This window comes from Chrysemys picta, chromosome 14, assembly GCF_011386835.1.
Source record: "Chrysemys picta bellii isolate R12L10 chromosome 14, ASM1138683v2, whole genome shotgun sequence".
NCBI lineage: Eukaryota > Metazoa > Chordata > Testudines > Emydidae > Chrysemys > Chrysemys picta.
Genome location: NC_088804.1, coordinates 3,892,067 through 3,912,633, shown reverse-complemented (window position 1 = coordinate 3,912,633; position 20,567 = coordinate 3,892,067). Strand labels below are relative to the sequence as shown.

Here is a 20,567-nt window from a genome sequence, read left to right as displayed (position 1 = left end):
GCTTTAGAAACTGGATTGACAGCAACAAATTTCACCATGGTTACTGAAGAGCACATTGTAACAGCTGGGCTGGGTTTGAGTCTTGTCCTAGAGGGGAAGGCATTACAGCTATTAGTGTTTATGCAGAGGTATAGATGTTATTGATCTCCCTTAAATGGAAAAGAGATGACTAAGGGGGATATGATTGGTGTGGAGAAAGTAAATAAGTGTTATTTACTCCTCATAACACAAGAACTAGAGGTCACCAAATGAAATTAATAGGCAGCAGGTTTAAAACAAACATGAGGAAATATTTTTTTCACACAATGCACAGTCAGCCTGTGGAACTCCTTGCCAGAGGATGTTGTGAAGGCCAAGATTATAACAGGGTTCAAAAAAGAACTAGATAAGTTCATGGAGGATACGTCCATCAATGGCTATTAGCCAGGATGGGGAGGGATGGTGTCCCTAGCCTCGGTTTGCCAGAAGCTGGGAATGTGCGATGGGATGGATCACTTGATGATTCCCTGTTCTGTTCATTCCCTCTGGGGCACCTGGCATTGGCCATTTTTGGAAGACCGGATATTGGGCTAGATGGACCTTTGGTCTGACTCATTATGGCCGTTCTTATGTTCTTACTTATGGGCCCCCATCCTAGTAGTATTTGAGCACCCCACAATATTTAATGTTTTTATCCTCACAACACCCCCCAGGGGATAGGAAAGTGCTCTTATCAAGAGACAGAGCATGGTTTCGCTGCAAGAAAGGTGTGTTTTTCTATTGAGATAGCTATCTTGGTGTGAAATCCTATGGCAGGTAAGGCACTGTAGTTTTACCTTGATGTAACTAACCAAGGTCAGCCCCATGGCGCAGGGGTATTGGGTTGATCTTGACTAGCTACGTTGAGGTACAAACATAGCTGTGCTTTGTCTCCTAGACTTTTACATGGAGGGAGCTAATTCGAGTAGCAATCACAGTGTAAAAACCATCTGTTTTTGCAGTGAAGACCTGGTCCTAAGTGAGTCTAGTGGAGCAGGGAATTGAACCCAGATGTCCTGGATGACACAACCATTAGGCCATCCTTCCTCTCTTATCTAGCAACTATTTCTCACTGGCAGAACAGCACACTAACTTACCCCAGGCAAAGGCTTACAAAGTAGAATGCACGGGTGACTTTTTAACTTTATAAAACGCTTTGTTTGGGCTGAGGAGGGAGACATCAGTCTGATACTGGCTGGAGTTCTGTGCTGTCACAGCTGCCTTCCAGGAAGGTTGATTATGGTTGGACATGCAGGTAATAGAGTGGGCTTGTGCAAAACTCTTTCAGCTTGTTTGCTGATCTTTAGTTATAGCCACTATTGGTTGTAGCTCTGGGCTGAAGACAAGCTAGAGAGTACCGTGGATGAACATGGATCAGGGGTGGAAGGAAGATGATTTAGTGTCTGAATTTCTCTCCCGTGGTGAGTTGTAACTGGTACCAGAAATCGAGCAGAGCTGCACCAGGCAGAATGCTTTGAGGTAAGGGTTGTTTTAGAGAGCTCTTGAGTCATTTGTCAGCTGATGGTTGCTAGGAAATATGGCGGAAGAAGGTAATTAATAACCTGTTTGTTACCTAGCAGCTGATACACTGATCTGGAAGCACTCTGCATCAAGGCCTCTGTACCGGTGTCAGGGCAAGAGGTGGCACGAAATGAGGAAAGAGGAGCCCCTCTAAGGTGAGGCCCAATGTCCCTTACCAAGGTAAATTGGAGAAGCTTAGGGTTAAGTGAACTAAAGAGACATAGGCCAGCCTTACGTGCTAGTACTCCTGACTGTGCCTTCTAAAAGTCTGTCTAGACTGGGGATAGATCCAGCTGTCCCCGATCTCCATAAGGCTGGATGTAGGGAGATAGTGCTATGGAGAGTGACCAATCCTTTCCCTCAGGGTGGGGCTGGGTTCTAGGAAGTCCTTGGCCAGTGACTATGATATGGCCCTCTTGAAGCAGAAAGGCCAGTTGATAAGACAAATAATAAATAACTCTTTGCTGCATAGCACAGTCCATTGGAGGATCTCAAAGCACTTCACAGGCCTTGGGAAATTAAGCTTCACAACACCTCTATGAGGGAGGTAAAGGGTGTGACTAGCCAAGTGGCATCTGGTGGGGATGTTGAAGGTTGGGTAGAGGGACACTCTTCCTCTCTCAGTTCAGCAGTGGAAAGCGGGTAGCTGTGCCGTAGTGAGCAAACAGGAAGAGGACACTAAAATGACACTCTGCTCGTCAGGGTTAAGAAAATGTAACGACAGACTATGGTCTGTTCTGCCCGTAAGCTCTGGCATCTCTACAGTTTGTCCATAAATCTCCATAACAGAGTAGGTCCAGCTCAATTTCTAGTCACACATGAACAAATCAAAGTGAGCCATTTACAATGTTATAGGTGGACAAGGGAGATAATGAACAGCATCTAATTAGAGCAATACATAACTTCTACACAAACTATCGGAGCACAAAAGTTTCCTTGCTTGGGTCAAAAACTGTAGATGTTGTTAGCTCAATTAGGTAGCGCAGAGGAAGCTAGCTATCGCACTCGATATCATGCTACCCATCCTGTCTTTATTCTCCAGGCTCAAGAAAGCTATACACACTTTTTGCCAATCAGTTTGATGTCAGGTTTGTCTGTAGGGGAATTTGCACACACCCCTTTCAGATGGGTTTCAGACATTGTAGGCAGAGATGTCTTATTTCTGATGTATTTTTCACCTCCCAATCCAATTCACTACCACAATTAACTAGGCTGGTAACTGAAAGAAACTCAGATACACTCTCTACCCTAAAATGAAGCAATTCTGCCATTTCATTCTCCCCCCTTCTCTGTTTGGGCTCCTCCAGGGCTTATTTCCAGCTGGTGTATGCTTGCCTTTTGGTGGTGTGGCTTCTATGCCCTCCACTCCTCGTTCCAAGTCCTCTACCCTTTCACCCCTTCGTTCTGCTCCTGTCACTGGGGCAGCTGTATTGAAACTGATTTCCCATCGGCCCCCCGGAAGCCAGAGGAAAACTGCCCAGGCAGTGCTCTGCCCCTGCACAAGGGCTGGGTGGAGGAGGGGCAGTGTCCCAGTGTTGTCCTTCCTTCCATGACGGCATTTTTTAAATCCTGGGGCAAACTCCCAGGTGGAGGTAGATTCCCACTCCCAATTTACACCCTTGCTCCCAACCAGCCCCATTCATTGGGATCAGGTCTCCCTTGTGCTAGGCCCTATACAAACCCAGAGTATGAGACAGCCATGATCTGCTTCTAGTGCAGAAGGGGGCAGCCCACTCCCTGTGTAATGACCTTCCCAGCATCTCATCTGTCAGCCATTTACAATGAAACTGCACAACGCACAAAATACTATAGCACAGGGACAATCCTATGTTAGCGGGGGGAGGGGGGGGGTCTAAGGACCTAGCCGATAAGTCTTTTCAATCTCTTAATTGCTGTGATTCTGCCTATCTACTAGTGCATTCATTTTACTCCCCCGGCTGCCTCTGGGAGGCAGAGATTAAGAGTTTAGTTTTAATCAAACCTCTGAAATGGGCTGTGTCCAAGTGACCTTTCTCTCTCTAGCCACACAATCCTGTTTCCGGAGGCCTTAGGGGATGCAGCCATAGAAGTCTGGGGGCTTGTGGCCACATAATTTCCTCCCTGTAAGAGGCAGCTAGTTCCATGGTCCCCTTTTTACAGCAGGATTATTCCCAGAGGTCTGGCGTGGGGCATGGTGATTTTACTGCTGATTTTAATTCGAGCTGGCATGAGTCAGTTACTCGTGTTGTTGGGCATCTAGAATACTTGGCTAGATGGGTGCTATAGAAACCCAATCTAGCAGTTCCCTGCAGTCCAGAACCGGGACATGGTCTAATGGCAGTTGGACAAAGGCTGTTCTCTCTCCGATGTGAAAATCAAAGCATCAGACTCCCGAATAACCAGAGAAAAGAAATACAAATTTATTATTTTTCCTTCCAACACAAATACACTCTTTTTCCAGAGCAAATTAGAAATACAGACACAATTTCCTACCAGCGTGAGAGAGACTACCTAGAAATGAGGGACACGGAAAGGAGCTACAATTGTTCCAAAACACAGTAGTATGGGGGCAGAGGGGGAATACAGGTTCTTTGGGTGAAGGTGAAACAACCCAAAGCACGGGCATGTCATTGTTCACGTAGCAGGAATTAGCCTGCTGGGAAAAGAATCCCACTCCTCTTATTTCTGGTAAAGCTGCTGATGGAATTCCTAGGAAGTGACTCTGAACCATATCACATAGCACGGTAGAGAGAAGCCATGTGAGACTAAAGGAAAAACCTTTTCTGAGCCAGCGGAAAATCAAAGCTATCCAGTTTGCAAACAGCGACAGCTTCTTAGGGGTGCTCTGCACAGCCACGGAGGGGCACTGGCTTGATGGCGGTTTCTCAGCCACACTGCCTGGGCTAGCAGGCCCTGGGCTGTTACCAGCATCCACGTAATGGCAGTACCAAGCACTCGAAGCCCTTTCCATTTGTGGGTCTCAAAGGCTGTGTCTTCACTAGGAATCAAGCTGTATTTTTAACCTGGGTTAAAATCCCAGTGTAGACAAGGCTAGTTGTAGCTGGTCAATGTGAACCACTGGCTCCCCCCTCGTGTTTGCTATGACCAGCCTCCCTTTCTAGCACATCAAATGGAAGGAAGCCTTTGTCCTCACTTCTGGGGCCCTTCACAGCCTGTCCCCACCCAACCTACTGTCTCTTGTTCACTAGCGAGATGCTGGCGCCTGCCTCTGACCAGACCATGAGGCCAATCTCCATCACCCACTTGTTACAGCTTCAAACCAGCCCCTTTGTGCTTGCCCAGGCTGCCTCTCCCACGTGGTAGCTGCACCCCGTCAGCATCCCTGGAGCTGCTGCATTATCCACCTTCCAACCCTGCCTTAAAACTCTCCTTTGCAGCGATGCCAACAACAATGAGGCTGCTGGGTGCTGGGCGCTCTGCCTGTCCTGCTGACCAGTGCTGGCATTGGTCCCTTGTGCCCCCGGCTGCCTGGCTCCAGCTCTTGGCATGTGAGCTCTCTGGGGCACGGCTCGTCTTTATGTTGGGTGTTTGTACAGCATTGGGGTCCTGGAGCTAGACAAATACCCCTCCTCATAAGACAGGCTAAAAACAATGGCCGTGTTTACATTAGGATTGTCACATAGGTTAACCACACCTTTTCCCTAGTGAAGCCAGGTCCAAATGTTTCACGTACAGGTCAGCAGATAAAGTCTCCCAATGAACCTGTGCAGTGGCTTGTATATTGTCCCTCTTTCGCAGATGGGGAAACTGAGGCACAAGAGACTTGGTGGAGTGACTTGGCCAAGGTTACCTAGCAGGCCAGTGTCAGAGCTAGGTGTAGAGCTCAAACCTGCCTCCCAGTGCTGTCCTCTAACCTTGAGGTTTAGATGTAAAATCTCCAGGCCAGGGAGTCTGTCTCTGCCTGCCTCTAAAAGGCCTGGCACATGGAAATGATATTTCTCGCTCTGTGGTTTCCTAGTGATTCCACAGAAGGGGGAATGTTTGTTACTCTGGCAGCCCTGGGGGGAAGGGATCCCCCTTGGTGACCAGCCATGCCTCGGCAGAGCGAGCAGCAATTCGAAGAGATGCTGCAGCCTTGGCTGGGGGACTGAACGCTGGGGACGTGGCTGAGCCCCAGGGTACGAGCTGTAGCTGAAAAGCCAGTTCTGCCCCAGCAGAGCTCTGCCTCGTTGAGATTTCCATGAGCACCACAAGGAAGCAGCAAGACTAGTCCTGGAGCGTTTTGTCTGCGGGTCACCACGCTGCAGCCCTGCGCTAGCCCTTGTGGGAGGCAAGGAATAAATGCCTGCTGCTTCCCTGCTCGCTCTGCCGGACTGCAAGAGCCTGACCATCCCATCGGGGCATGGAAATCCTGCTCTGAATGACCTGGTGCAGCGAGAACTCGGGGCCTTAAATGTCGACTTGGGCGAGCACGTCGGCCTGCTGCGGCCATGAGTGGGTGACATTTTGGCTCTTTCTAGGACCGCTTCATTGCAAGGTTCACTGAGCTCCGTGACGTGGGTCACGCAGACAGGCGATGGGAAGGGTCCCCCAGGAGGTCCCTGTTCTGCTCCGGATGAAGCTGGCATTTGAGCAGAGTGGCCAAAGCCAGGGTGTTTTTCCTGTGGCACCAGGCGTCTCTCAACCAATCAAGGCCCAGAGGCAGGGCAAGAAGCCACAGTGAGGCACACAGGAAAAACAGAGAATGACGGGAGCTCCATCCTGCACCGATGCTGCACGTGGCCTGAGCTAGTCCCTGAGCGGGAGGGGGTGATGTAGGGCCTGGGACGGGGAACCCTGCAGTGGGAGACAGTGGGTCCCTTGCATGGCACAGGGCTGCATACAGCAATGGCATGGCTTGGGAGCCAACAGAGCAACACACCTTCTTGTTCCAACAGTGCAGGTTGCGGACAAAGCGAGGGCTGCCTGGATTTCTACATGGGTCTTAAATACGCCACCAGGGTCCAGACAGTCTAGCGCCTCGGGGGCTTTCTATCTGCCCTTCCCCCACACTACATTTCCCCCGCTGCTAAAAGGAACAATCATAACACCGAGATTTCCCTCCGTGTGGTGGGGTCTGGTGCTGGCGGAAATGATGAGGCGCGGGACACGGCTTTGTTGCGCTAGCGCTGAGACCAGGTACACTCATGTCATGTGTGGCACCAGCTGGCGGCCTTGAAAGAAATACAAACACAGGAAAGGAAATGCTAGCCAACCTGGGGAAGGCTGTGGCGCCCCAGTCCGGTTACTGGCTGCCCTCCGGGTCTGACGTGTGGTTTTTCATCTGCAAAGAGATTACTACATTACATTATTCATCCTTGTCGGCCACAGGTACCAAAACACATGGGCCCTGTGTGCGGTCCCGCTCATGTGCACATGGCTACCTGTGGATCCCTGTGCACGGCCCCTGCTCGTGTGTGCACACGACTACCTGTGGGTCAGTGACGGCAGGGAGATGGCAGGGCTCTGCCGTTGCCCTGCTCCACCTGTCTGGGACAATGTTAGTCAAAGCATACCCAGTCCCACTCGCTGACAAAGGTGTCCTGATTTATTAAGTTAGTAGTAATTTGTCTTAAGAATTAAAGTAGTAAATGAGACGGATTTGTTTCAAAATCATGATGCTCTGTTACAAGCCAGCTGGTTAGAAAATTGTTTAACAGCCCCTGTGTTGTTCCCTTTAATTTCCTGAGTGTCCTGGGGGGGGCTGCCAGGTTGACCGGCTCACCTGTATCACTGGAGGGGCTGCCAAGGCACCCAGCTAGGATGCAGCCAGTCAAGGCGCCGTGGCAGGGTTGTGTGCAGCAGGTGGAGCCTGCTCCCTGGGCATCTCCTCGCTCCAGGCGTGTTTACAGTGTCTGGGTCCTGGGCATGCCAGCTCTGGCCTGGAGGGGGCTGGCTGGCTAGGGATACAGCCAGGGCCAATCTCTCCCAAAACTCTATTCCAGCAGCACTCAGCTCAGGTGGCCCCAGCTTGAAAACCAGGAACTAATTCGTGGCACACGGCACACACACTGCCACGCCCCTGGCCTCGGTGCCCGTCTCTCCGCACGCCCCCACCAGCAGCTACACGCACTCAGCAGCCCTCGCCCTCCCATAGCGCAGCTGGATGTGTGCAGGGGAGCCTGGCGTGAGGGGGGTGGTCATGGGGGGGGACACAGGCCGAGGTACACGGGCTGGGAGATGGCCATTCCTGTGGCTCAGGGGAATGCCCAGCACATTTCCCCACGCAGGCAAGTGAGGGCCCTTTGGCTAAAGCCCAGAGAAAGTCAGCGGCCAAAAGCTCTCTCCCTGCCTAAGCCATGCAGGGCCCATGCCTAGCCTGCCAACCTGCCGGTTTCGCCGGGAGGCTCCCGGAATGGGCGCTCTCTGCTGGAAGCTACTGAAGCCAAACCGGGAGATTTTCGGCACTAAAAGTCCAGTGGCGCAGCAGGGCTAAGGCAGGCTCCCTGCCCCTCCCGAACCCCAACTCCCCGCCCCAGCCCAGTGAAAGTGAGTGCGGGTAGGGGAGAGCCAGCGCCGGAGAGAGGGGGGATGGAATGAGCAGGGTGGGGCCTCAGTGAAGGGGCGGGGTTTGTGTTTGTGTGATTAGACGGTTGGCAGCCCTACCCAGGACAGAGCAGCTCTGCTGGGACCTACCGTCTCCTCGGTGTCTGTGCTCTCCTCCTCACTGTCGATGTCCCTCAGGTCGCTCTGCGCGTCGGCAGCTGGGCTCTCCTTCCCTTGCGGCTCCCCCGCCGGGTACGAGGGCTCTTCGCTCACTTGAGCCTTCTTCTTCTTCTCCCCCTCCTTGGAGCCTGCAAGATCAGAGCAGCCCCTAGACAGCAGAGATCTCTGGCTGCTCTGTGCTCTGCCCAGGAGGGACGGGCTCACAGGGCACTAGGGAAATGACCCAGGCCAAAGGGCTGTTAGTCTGTGATAGCCAAACCAGGGCCATGCGGCAGCCAGCCAGGAGCCCGATAGTCACCCCTGAATCCTCCCAAAGAAGCAGGCTGCAGTGTCCTACTTGCGAGCCTGGCGGGGGAGGTTCCTAGGAGGCAATGGACCAGCCGGGTTAGCGCTGCACCTATCCTCTCTGCACAGTGCAGCTCGGGCCCCATTGCAGCCCCCAGGCCATCTCTGGAGCCGTACTCAGAACCAGTTCAGGGGCGTCCCTGCGTACGCTCTCGTGTGTGTGTGTGGGGGGGTTCCTGCCCGGATGCTGGGCCTTCACAGCTCCATCTGGGGGCACATGATCATAAGGAGCCTACGTGCCTACTTGTGCACACCCAATGCTCTGACAGCCTCCCCTCGCCGCTCCTCTCACCTCTCTCCCCAGCCAGCCGCTCCCGCCGCTGGTCCATCCGATCCAGACTCTCCAGCAGATTGTCCACCTGGGCTTTGATCTGGCTCAGCTCTCCCTTGATGGAATGCAGCTCTTCGGCACGCACTGCACGAGGGAGGAGAGGTCATTAGCTCCGTGGAGACGGACCTAGCCTGGAAGCGATGGGGAGGGCGATCCCGGCGAGGCCGGCAGCCTGGCTGGGCGGCCCACCTCAGAGCCATTCTGCACACTCAGCTCTTGGTGGTTAAGCATCAGTTAAGTGCTAGGTGCTGCCGTCTGAACCTCCAAGCTGCGGGCAGGTCCCTGTCGCCCTTTGCACCTGCTGTGTATTTCCTCTTCTAAATGCACAGCAGTTGGGCCAAACTTTTCCCCCCTGGAGGCACCTGGAAGGGGCCTGGGTTCTGGAACATCAGGCCCCTTTAAGGGCCCCTCTACAAGGCTCCCCAAATCCCTTGGCCCGTTGGAAGGTCCCAGCTTCGGGGGCACCTACGTTTGCAAACGCTGGGCCTGTCACACTCCCACGCCAGGCAGCCGAGCCCAGGCGCTGCTTTCCTGGAGCAGGTTTTGGAGACAGTGGCCTGTAAAACCTGTTTAAAGGCGAAGTTCTTTCGCTGCTCGGGCTGGGAGCTCTCGACAGCAGGCTCCTTCCTATGGAGAACGTGCTTCCTGCAAGCCATGTTGAGGAGCCCCCGCCCCAGGCGTGCTCCCCGAGCCACGCTCTGCCCAAGCCGTGCTGTCCTGGGGCCTCGCCCTCCCCAGGACACTCTCCACTTCCTCTCAGTGTCCCTAGCATCCCCTCCAGTTAGCCCCCGCCCGCCCCCGCGAGCCGGAATGCTTACGCTTTGTCCGACCCAACGGTGCGTTGCTGCTGCCTCGCGGCCCCGGGTGGGGGATCAGGCTGCTCTTGCCCCCTGCTCCCACGTGGGCTCGTCTGGTCTTGACCGGAATGCGATTAATAAGGGGCGGGATCTTCTGGTACTCGTACACCCTGCAAGGGGGAGACAGCCCCTAGCATGATCCCCTGCGCAGTGTCACAGGCACTGCACTGTCCTCGGGGGACGAAGGGGTCTGCAGGACGAGCGGGGAGGATGGAGCCCTCTCATGCCAACAGGGAGCAGGAGCTGGGGGCAGGGAGGCCTGCTCAAGAACGGGCTGCAGCATGCGACAGAGGGGAGCAGGGGCCCGTGGTCTGGCATAAGCCCTCCCGCCTCAGGCCAGCGCGTGCTCTCAGGGGCAGTCGGGACACCCTGCTCAATTCCTCCCTCCCCTGGGCGGTCAGTGAGTGGGGGGCCTAGAGGCACATGTCTCCACATGCTGAGCCCCGAATGAAGGAAGCCCAGCTGGAGCGGCGCAGGAATGCACGGGGCAGCCAGTGGACACTACAGCCCACAGCAGCCCCTGGGATCCAGACAGCGCACGGCCCCTGGGACATGACGTCCTGCTCTATTACCGATGAGCGCTGCTGCAGGCAAGGGCAATGCGGTGCCGCGCAGGGGTCCTGGCAAGCTGCCCTTGTGGCTCGGGGATGGGTGAAATGTGGTGCCCCCAGGCTAGTCGCCAAACCGCCTGGCACCACCGGGGGATTTCAGCTCCTTTGAAGGGGCAGCCCCCTGCTCTTTACCCTCCTGAGCGTTACCAGGAGTCGTGCAGCAGAGACGGAGAAAACATTAATCCCCAGGGACTCTCTCTGCTAAGCGGCTGCTATTAGATAAAGGCTTAATGATGAGATCGGGGCCAGATCCTCAGCCGGTGCAAATCAGCACAGCTCGGAACAGAGCCTGACTGCAAGGCTCCTGGGGCAGCGGGTGCCAGCCCAGCTCCCGGCGGCAGAGCGCCTACTCCCCCAGGGCCCTGGCGCCGCTCCCAGGCACCGGCTGACACGTCACGTCTATGGCATGTGACGGCGTCGCTGCAGCGGCCGGGCACCGGCTGACACGTCGCGTCTACGGCCCGCGACGGCGTCGCTGCAGCGGACGGGCACCGGCTGACACGTCGCGTCTACGGCACGTGACGGCGTCGCTGCAGCGGCCGGGCACCGGCTGACACGTCGCGTCTACGGCACGTGACGGCGTCGCTGCAGCGGACGGGCACCGGCTGACACGTCGCGTCTACGGCACGTGACGGCGTCGCTGCAGCGGACGGGCACCGGCTGACACGTCGCGTCTACGGCACGTGACGGCGTCGCTGCAGCGGACGGGCACCGGCTGACACGTCGCGTCTACGGCACGTGACGGCGTCATTGCAGCGGACGGGCACCGGCTGACACGTCGCGTCTACGGCACGTGACGGTGTCGCTGCAGCGGCCGGGCACCGGCTGACACGTCGCGTCTACGGCACGTGACGGCGTCACTGCAGCGGCCAGGCACCGGCTGACACGTCGCGTCTACGGCACGTGACGGCGTCACTGCAGCGGACAGGCACCGGCTGACACGTCGCGTCTACGGCACGTGACGGTGTCACTGCAGCGGACAGGCACCGGCTGACACGTCGCGTCTACGGCACGTGACGGTGTCACTGCAGCGGCCAGGCACGCCCAGGCTACTTCCCTCTAGCTAGCACGGGCAGCAATAGTGACCAAGTGGCAGCATGGGCGCAGCCTGGCTCCCCTGGAGGTTTGTGCTCAGGTTATTAATCTGAGCTGCCACGTCTACACTACTACTGTTATCCACACTAGCTAGCTTAACGCTGGCACGGGCATGCCTAGCCCATGCGGCAATCAGCTCTTCCTCTGCACCGGAGACGTACCCTGAGGTAGATGAAACTTGGCCACTCAGAGCTGGGATACAGGGGGAAAGGAATTCAATCACAGCACCTCATCAGCCTTCCCCCTCGAAACACCACAGGGGGAAGAGCTGGCAGTGCCCAGGGGCCAGACATCGCTCACCTGTAAGGGAAATCGTCTCTGTAGAGCTCATAGTCCAGGTCACAGTTACTGCTGCAGAAGGAGAGAGAAGATAGCAAGGGAGGTGAGAACGAGTCACTCGCAGTGGTGAGCATGATGGTAGCTGTGCCTCCCCCATGCCCCCATCCCAGCAATGCCACTCAGCCATGGGGCCTGGGAACTCCCAGGAGGATGCAGCAATGCGTAGTTGGTGAGATTTCTCTGCTTACACAGCGTGGGGATTACCATGTGGAGTAGGGGGCATCTCTAGATCATGGGGAGGGATCAGCAGCGAGCAGCATCTGCAGGCCACTGTGATATTTGCAATTGTGGGTGTCTCTGGATTAGCTAGGAGGAACAGTCCGGAGGGGCTGGCTGGGTTATAAGGCCTTTGGTGGGTGTGTGTTTTATTTAAAATTTCCTGGAAATTTATTAGTTTTTATTATAAAAATGACAAAGAATGGGGGTAACTGGTGCAAGAACTGAACATTGCCGTTTGCTGGATAAATATCGGGGTACGGATCGCTCTCTTCTGCTGCTTTTGGTTTTGGAAGCTGTCAGAAAACCCCTCATGTTCTGAAACAGTCAGCTACCACTTTCCCTTTTCAACCCACTTCAGCATGAAAAGCAGCTGCCCAACTTTTATTTGCTTTCAACGCTGACAACTCTTGTAAGAGGGCACAGCAGGGCCCCCCCTTGGTCCTGCCTCTGCTCCAAAAACCACTCCCAGAGCCTCAGCTTCAGCAGTCACCAGTGCAGTTTATTTACAGGGTGCAATCCCACCACCTTCTCACCATATACAGCCTGGGGGCTTCAGGCCGAAGGACTTCCCAGCCTCTGCAGCCAGGAGAGGAGCTTCCCCTCTTCTGTCTGGCCTTTCGGGAGCCCCAGGCTAATCAGGCTGGGAGCTGTTTCAGGCACAGGTTTCTCTAGCCAGCTCCGATTTACCTCCCTTAACTGGAACTGGTGTGGCACAGGGCTGGCTCAGCAGTTCGTACCCAGCACCTTGTCACACCCCGCCCCCCCTTATCTAACTGCCAGGTTCGTCCTTCCCCATCCCCTCTACCGGATTGGGCACTCCAGGGGAGATCTCCTTCTACCTTCGGGTGACCTCCCGGGGTCCTCCTTGTGGGATTCATTTACCCCCCCCACCCGCAGAAATTACACTGTGTGGGAGGTGGATACCCCCATAGGTCCACTGCAACCCACAGGTCCTCACACCATTCACACCCCCGAGTGTGTTCCCCATCCTTTTCCCCTTCCCTTCCGGCAAGGGTTCAGGGTTTGGTCCCTACTTCCCCCTGGACACCCAGGGCCTCAGGTTTCTCAAACCCACAAGCAGGGACCTGGGTCTCTTCTCCTGGGGGTCGCCTTGTAGAGAGCTCCGGTGGGCCTTTCTCCTCTGCTAAGGGTCTTGGGCGGGATGTCTCCCCCATCCCTCCTTCCTCACTTCCTTCCCGACTCGGGCTCTGTTGTCTAGGGCTTTTCACTGCAATTTCCTGAGGGGACTGGAGCTTTGTGGTTTAGGTGGTTCCACCTCCTTCTTCGGGGGACCTCCCCTTTTCCCCACCGTAGTCTTCCTCCCACCACCTCCTTTCCCTCCTGGGAATGGGTCCCAGTCCATGACCAACACCAGTGGATAAGGCAGCCCCTCCACTACCCCGACCCGTCTCCACTGGAATCTGCCCCAGACCTCAAGGGGCACCTGGGACACAGGGACTGTCTCTCATCCCCCTGGACACATTCAAGGTTCATCTTGGCTCCGGGAACCATCCAGTGTGGCTTTACCAGCCCTCTCTGGATAAGAAACCAAGCAGAGACCGTATCTACCAGGCCCCTCTGGGGTTTCCTCCCCACCATCACCGGAACGATGGACAATCTCTGCCCTTTCCCCTGCCCTCCAGCGTTAGCCCAGCTGCAAAACTCAGCACAGCCACACTCCAAGTACAGGCTGTCCCCCTTGTTATGTCCCTAGCCTCTATCAGAGGGTGGAGATGGATGGCAGGAGAGAGATCACTTGATCATTACCTGTTAGGTTCACTCCCTCTGGGGCACCTGGCATTGGCCACTGTCAGAGGACAGGATACTGGGCTGGATGGACCTTTGGTCAGACCCAGTACGGACGTTCGTATGTTCTTAAATGGTCAGGCCCCAGGGGGAGCTCCTTGGGTGCCTTCCCTTTTCCTCTCTGGGCTTTCTCCCAGACTCCAAGTCTTTATAGGGTCGTCCCTCTTTCCTGGGGAAATTGGCCTGCGCATACTCCTCAGTCAGCTTCATGGCCCCGTAACCCATACTCGTATGCTGTCGGGGAGACCCTGTAGGAACCGTTCTAGGACCAACACGTCCATAATCCTCCCCACACTTTAGGTGCTGGGTCTCAGCCAGCGGGTGGCCCAGTCCATCAACCTTTGGGCAAACGCCCAGGACCGCCCACACACCCCCTTGCTGACCGTAACTTCTGGCGGTATTTCTCAGAGGACAGTCCCACCCAATGCAGGACAGCCGGCTTTACCACATCGTATTTCCTGGCCTGCTCCTCACTCAGGAGCATTTAAGCCACTTGGGCTTCCCTATCTAGCAGGCGTGCCCTATCCCATCCAGCCCCCATGGCTACCCGCTTGAAAGTGTGGAGGAACGCATCTGGGTCATCCGCGGGGGCTATTTTCCATAGTCCTGTGCCCAGATGCCATCCTCTGCAGGAGCTTCTGTTGTACGCTGGCCTGCTCCTGCAGGCTTTTCTGCTGCTCGGCCTGCCAGGTAAGCAAATCCTGCCTCTCCACCTGGGGGGATTGCTTCAAGCTTTGCATAGCCTTCTGCATCTCCTCCTGCTGCTTTACCAGCCACTGCAGGGGCTCTTCCATCTCTGGGCCACCAAACTCTCGCGTTGGCTCAGGATCCTGGACAAGCCCCCACGTGTAACAGGGCATAGAAGGGCCCCCCTTGCTCTGCTCCAAAAACCTCCCACAGACCCTCAAGTTCAGCAACCACCGGTGCAATCCCACCACCTTCCCACCATATACAGCATGGGGGCTTCAGGCTGAAGGACTTCCCAGCCTCTGGAGCCAGGAGAGAAGAGCTCCCATCCTCCTGGCTTCCCCTCTTGTGTCTGTCCCCCCAAGCTTTTCTGGAGCCCCAGACTAATCAGGCTGGGAGCTGTTTCAGGAACAGGTTTCTCTAGCCAGCTCCGATTTACTTCCCTTAATAGGAGCTGGCGTGACAGAGGGCGGCTCAGCAGTTCGTGCCCAGCCTCCTGTCACGACTCTCCATGCGATCTGTAAAGCTGGTATGGTAGGCGCAAAACGGACGACACGACGTATACCAGCACTGATCCAGCTCCCCAGTCAGAAAGGGGAGATGGCGGCGAGGTCACCCGGGACACTCATCTCTCCTTCTGGAGCGGGGAGCTGGATCTGTGTTCCCGCACTTCCAAAATTTGGCGGGGGAAATCAATATAAATGGAATTATGGCTTTTGTCAAACCCAGGAATTTTTCAGTACAAATGGGACAGGAAAGGCCTTCTGGGGGAGACGGGCACCGAAGGGGTGTCTCTGGCTGTGTGGGACACTGCCACTGAGGCTCACTCTGGATTCTCAGGGCATTTAGACCCCTCCAGGAAGTCTATTACTGAGCGTGTCTGTGGCTCAGCAGGGAGTTTAGACAGAGAGGAGCCCCCTTCGAGCAGTCTGAGCAGGACCCGTTATCTGGGAATCTGCAGTTACAGGTTTCTGATGTTAAATTTCATGGTTTCGGGTTTTGTGCACACACTATCTGGTCTTTCAGCTCCAAATTAAGAAGCAATCTGTCAGAGAGCATCACCAAGGCGAGAAGCCAGCATGCCTGTGATAAATCATGCACCATGAACCAGAAGTTTGGGGGCTGCATGAAGGATGTAATAACAGATGCTGTAGTTTGGCAGAGTCAGCAGCTGTGGGATGAATACTAATGTGAAGCTTCGCTGTGGAGTGTCCCCGCTCTGCGAGGTGCCGGGGCGGGGGAAGGCTGCAGAAGTCCACAGCAAGTTTCCTGCGGTCCAGTGTTTCTATTACATCAGCAGAAACATCGGAGCCGAAGGAAGGGCTTGTGATGGAGACACAGAGCTGGGAATCAGGACATCTGAATTCGGTTCTCCCACAGCGCCACTGTATGATTTTAGAGGAGTCAGTTCCCATCTCGTTGCCTCCGTTTCCCCCTCTGTATAACAGGGATAATGATCCTCACCTCACCCAGAAAAATGGTTTTGAGTTTTAGTTCATTCATGTTTGGAAAGTGCTTTGGAGATCCTTGGCTAGAAGGGGCTGATGAAGGGCAAAGGATGAGAGGGGACACCATGGTGTAAAAGTTTGGGGGACCAGAAGTGAGAATGCAGGAGGCTTCTGGCTGGGCATAGGTGTTACCTATCAGCTCTGTGTTCTTGGGGAACCAGGAACCTGGTTGGGCTGCAGTATCCAGCCTGTCTGACTCACGAAAGATCATCCCCTTCCCCAGCCTTTGCTTGAACCAAAGCCGATCAGAAGAAAGACTTACAAAAAGCAATGAAAAGGCCATGGGAGACACCCCTAAACCCCTCCGGACAAGGGTGACAGATTAAGGCAACTCCCCTCGCCTCATTTGCATCGGAGGTGGGACAGGGAGGCATCTCCATTACCATACAGAATGGAGACTTCAAGGCAAGAACCGCCCGGAACTCTGGGACCAGGGAAGCAGTGCATGATGGGGGATCTCTGCACCAGATGTTAATGAACCCATGCCTGAACACACCCAGCTCAGTAGTTATCAGACCAATTCTAGTAATAAACCCTTTATTGGTATCCAAAATACTGAAGCTGCCTAATTGCATTGTGAGCTCCCTGGAAGGAACACCACCCATAGCCAGGAATGATCAGTTCCTATGGTCTAGCCTGAACAAAACAACTTTGGTATCCTCCCTTGAGCCATCAGTTTACCCATAAACAGATCTCGCTTGAACCATTGTTCTTTCCTTACAAAAACCCCTACCCTGCTCAAGTAAGTGTTCTGATGCCTGGATCCAAAATCTGCATCTGTTCCACTGGGACTTCATCTTCTCCTGACTGATCATGCTGGGGGCTCTGCCTGTCTCCAGCACTCCAGACCCTCAGCTACCACCACCACCTGGGACCCCCGATCGATTCAAGCTTCGTGGAGTGGTGAAAACCCAGCTCTCTCTCTCTCTAGGCATAGCCTTCTGACCCTGACTTGTGTGATCAGTTATAGTTTTCTAAACCTGACTTATTAAATCCAGCTTAAATTTGATTATAAATTATAACGGTCTTGTTTGTTCGGCTCCCCTCTGGTTAGTACCTGGCAATAAATAACTCTGATGGTTAAGCTGGTTGCTTCTCCGCCCCCGTCCGCCTTCATGGGGTTTTTTGGTTTCCTCATTCGCTCTGCAGCAACACTCCTCGTATCTAAGGCCTGGTCCCCACTAAGTCCCCACTTCGGACTAAGGTACGCAAATTTACGTTAATAACGTAGCTGAATTCGAAGTACCTTAGTCCGAACTTACCGTGGGTCCAGACGCGGCAGGGAGGCTCCCCCGTCGATGCCGCATACTCCTCTCGCTGAGCTGGAGTACCGGCGTCGACGGCGAGCACTTCCGGGATCGATCCGGGATCGATTTATCGCGTCTTAACCAGACACGATAAATCGATCCCAGAACATCGATTGCCTGCCGCCGGACCCTCGGGTAAGTGAAGACGTACCCTAAGCTAAAGATCCCTGCAGCGCCCCAAAACCCTGTGGGGTTTGCTCATCAAGTGGGTTACGACCAGAACCATTGTAACGTGAATGTGAGGACAGGGCCGTGCTAAATATGACATATGAGGGTGACAGCGTGGAAGTGCTGCTTGACCCAGCCTGCTCAGGCGGGCTGTACTCTGGGGCGGTGCCCATGGCAGATGAGGGTGACAGCTTAGAGGTGCAGCTCGACCCAACCTGCTGAGTCCAGGGACATCTAGGGGGTCAGCTTGGGAGTGCTGATTAACTCAGTCTTCTCAGACGCGCTCTGTTCATGTGTGTGTTCGTCTGATCCTGGGGCCGGAAGAACCCAGCCCTGGGGAACCTAGGTCCTGCAGGAGAGCTCCACGGGGAGGGGGACTTGCAGGAATAGAGCTCCCTGTGAGGACACAAGTGACACAAGCAGTACATTGACAATTACAGAACCCCCCCCCCCCAATAAATAAGCGAACCCCAAAGTCACGGGCAAATCTGGTAACACAGGGGACACATCATCAGGAGAATAAGAGTGGGGAGAGAACATGTTCCACTCCTCCACCAACCACCACGCAACAGCTGGCTGCAACCAGGCAAAACATTCACAGGAGTGAATATTTCTGTTGACTCATTATTCAGTTCAATAAACCACAGAACCAAATCTGAGCTGATCTGTTCAGACTGTGTTTTCCCCATTAGCAAGAAGAAGTTACTCACCCTCGTGCAGTAACAATGGTTCTTTGAGATGTGTCTCCCCTATGGTGCTCCACTGTAGGAATGTGTGCGCCCCACACTGCCGATCGGAGAATTTCAATAATCTGTCCCGCACGTGCATTACCTCACTCACCACAAGGCTTGCCAGCCTGCGCGGGCATTTCCCTCCTCCGTTCCTTCTTGACCGCACAGTCAACCAGAGGGAACTGAAGTAGAGGGGAGGAGGGTGGGTCGTGGAGCATCCACAGGGGGACACATCTCAAAGAATCATTGTTAGGGCACAAGGTGAGTATCTTCTTCGTCAAGTAATGTTCCTATAAGTGCTCCAATGTAGGTGACTCCCGAGCAGTATCCACCACTGGAGGATGGGACTTCCGAGTCAAGTCTGATATAGACGACAGTCCTGTGGCACCGAATTGCGCGTCTGTAGCCGAATCCCCCATAGTGCCATGCAAAGGTATGCACAGATAGAGATCTGCAGAGCAGCTAGGTGGGTGACAGGGGGACCTTGGAGAAGGTGATTGACGAAGAGATTGACCTCATGGAATATGTGCATATTGAAGATGGGGGTGTTACCCCACACAGTTGGTAGCAGAGTTTAATACAGCCAGAGACCCACTTGGAGAGCCGCTGAGCTGAGATCACTACACCCTTCGATCTATCTGCAACGGAGAGGAAGAGTTTCAGAGATTTTCTAAAGGTCTTTGTTCTGTCCAAATAGAAGGCCAAAGCTTTTTCCACGTCGAGCATATGGAGGATGGCTTCCCTGTTGTCCTCAGGAGGTTTGGGATAAAACGTTGGAAGCTGCATAAGTTGATTCATGTGAAATGCAGAAGTCACTTTAGGGGTGAACTTCGGATGGGGTCTGAGTGTGACTTTGCCAGGGAAGAACACAGTAAAAAGGGGATGCGCCATCCAAGCTCGTATTTCCCCTATCCTGGCCGAAGCGATGGCAATGAGGAACGCTTTCTGAGTTAGTGAACAACAGGCCATGTCTCAAATGGCGGTCTAGTCAGTTCTTTTCACATTAGGTTGAGGTGCTGTTAGGGAGTGGGGGCCTGGGTTGTGGGAAGAGGTTTGCTATACCTCTTTATAGTTGGGTGGGAGAGGATTGAGTAGCCTTCTACCTGCTGGTAGAAGGTTGCAACTGATGCTAAATGAACCTTCAGCGAGCTAATACAGAGATGTGATTTCTTTAAGCTTAACAGGTGGTCTAGGACCACCGCTAGGGTGGCTGAATTAGGGGTGACCCCTTGGGCTGGCACCTCTTCCATTTCTGAAGGTAGGTATGACAAGTAGTGCCCTTTCTACTGTGTAACGGCACCTCCTGTTCCTCCTCAGAGCAAGATGTTTCTGTGTGTCGGAACCATGAAGGAGCCATGCTTTGAGTTGCAGGATCTGCAGATTGGGGAGGAGGGTGTGACCCTCATTCTGCGATAGGAGGTAGAGTCATCAGCAGACATCATCCCAGCTGCGCCAGGTAAGGATACCGCGTCTGCCTGGGCCAGATCGGGACAATCAGAATGATCTTTGCTTTTTCCATTTTTATCTTCAACAGGACTTTCAGTAATAGTGGGAACGGGGGAAGGCGTAAAGAAGGCCTTTGTCCCAAGGAAGGAGAGCATCTACCATGGAGTGTCGTTCGATCCCCACCCTGGAGCAGTACTGTGGACATTTCTTTTTCTGGTGAGCAGCAAACAAGTCTATTACTGGCATCCCCTATTGTTGGAATATGTCATGTAGAATCGCTATCTCCCATTCATGGTCACGTGGGAATTTGCGGCTGAGACTGTCGGCCGTTGTGTTGTGTATTCCCAGTAGGTAGGTCTGACAAAGTGGGGATCTTCCCTTGTTATGTTGTATGTGAGCCTATGTGAGTCTTACTGTTTTGCATGAATGCTGTCTGTGCCTCAGTTTCCCTGTGTATCGCACCAATGTCTAGGTGGTGGGAATAAGGGGGTGTGACTTTTGTGGGGGCTGCTCCAGCTGCCTGCACGGATGCTGTGGCCGCCCCTTCGTAACCTGAGACCCAGGAGGGGGATGCGACCAGATGACTCTTGGCCCAGGAAGCGAGTCAAAGGCTGAAGGAGGTGCAACGGGCAGGGGACAGGCAGCTGGAAGTGGGTCAGTCTTGGCTGGCTTGTGACTCAGGGGGAGAGCCAGAGCCCTGGCTCTGGGCTCCCCTCCCCCAGCTCTGGGCTCCCTTCCCCTCAAGATGGACTTGGCTGAAAAAAATCAGTGATTTCTGTGATAGCAAACTCTGTTCTACACTGTGTTCCTGTTGACTAATAAACCTTCTGTTTTACCGACTGGCTGAGAGTCACGTCTGACTGCAGAGTTGGGGGGCAGGGCTCTCTGGCTTCCCCAGGAGCCCCGCCTGGCCGGACGCGCTGCGGGAAGCAC

General features: G+C 54.4%; 1 protein-coding gene across 1 annotated transcript in view; it reads right to left on the bottom strand.

Moving 5' to 3' along the window:
- Window positions 1-3,914: 3,914 nt before the first annotated feature.
- LOC101930973 (heterogeneous nuclear ribonucleoprotein C-like) overlaps window positions 3,915-20,567 on the bottom strand; it is a 41,681-nt gene continuing 25,028 nt past the window's right edge. Inside the window, exons 3-7 of the mRNA XM_005309801.4 lie at window positions 11,724-11,774; window positions 9,679-9,827; window positions 8,822-8,944; window positions 8,155-8,312; window positions 3,915-6,802 (exon numbers count right to left, since the gene is read on the bottom strand). Of these exons, the coding sequence (XP_005309858.3) occupies window positions 6,764-6,802; window positions 8,155-8,312; window positions 8,822-8,944; window positions 9,679-9,827; window positions 11,724-11,774 (520 nt within the window). The 3' untranslated portion in view covers window positions 3,915-6,763. The remainder of the gene's footprint in view (window positions 6,803-8,154; window positions 8,313-8,821; window positions 8,945-9,678; window positions 9,828-11,723; window positions 11,775-20,567) is intronic.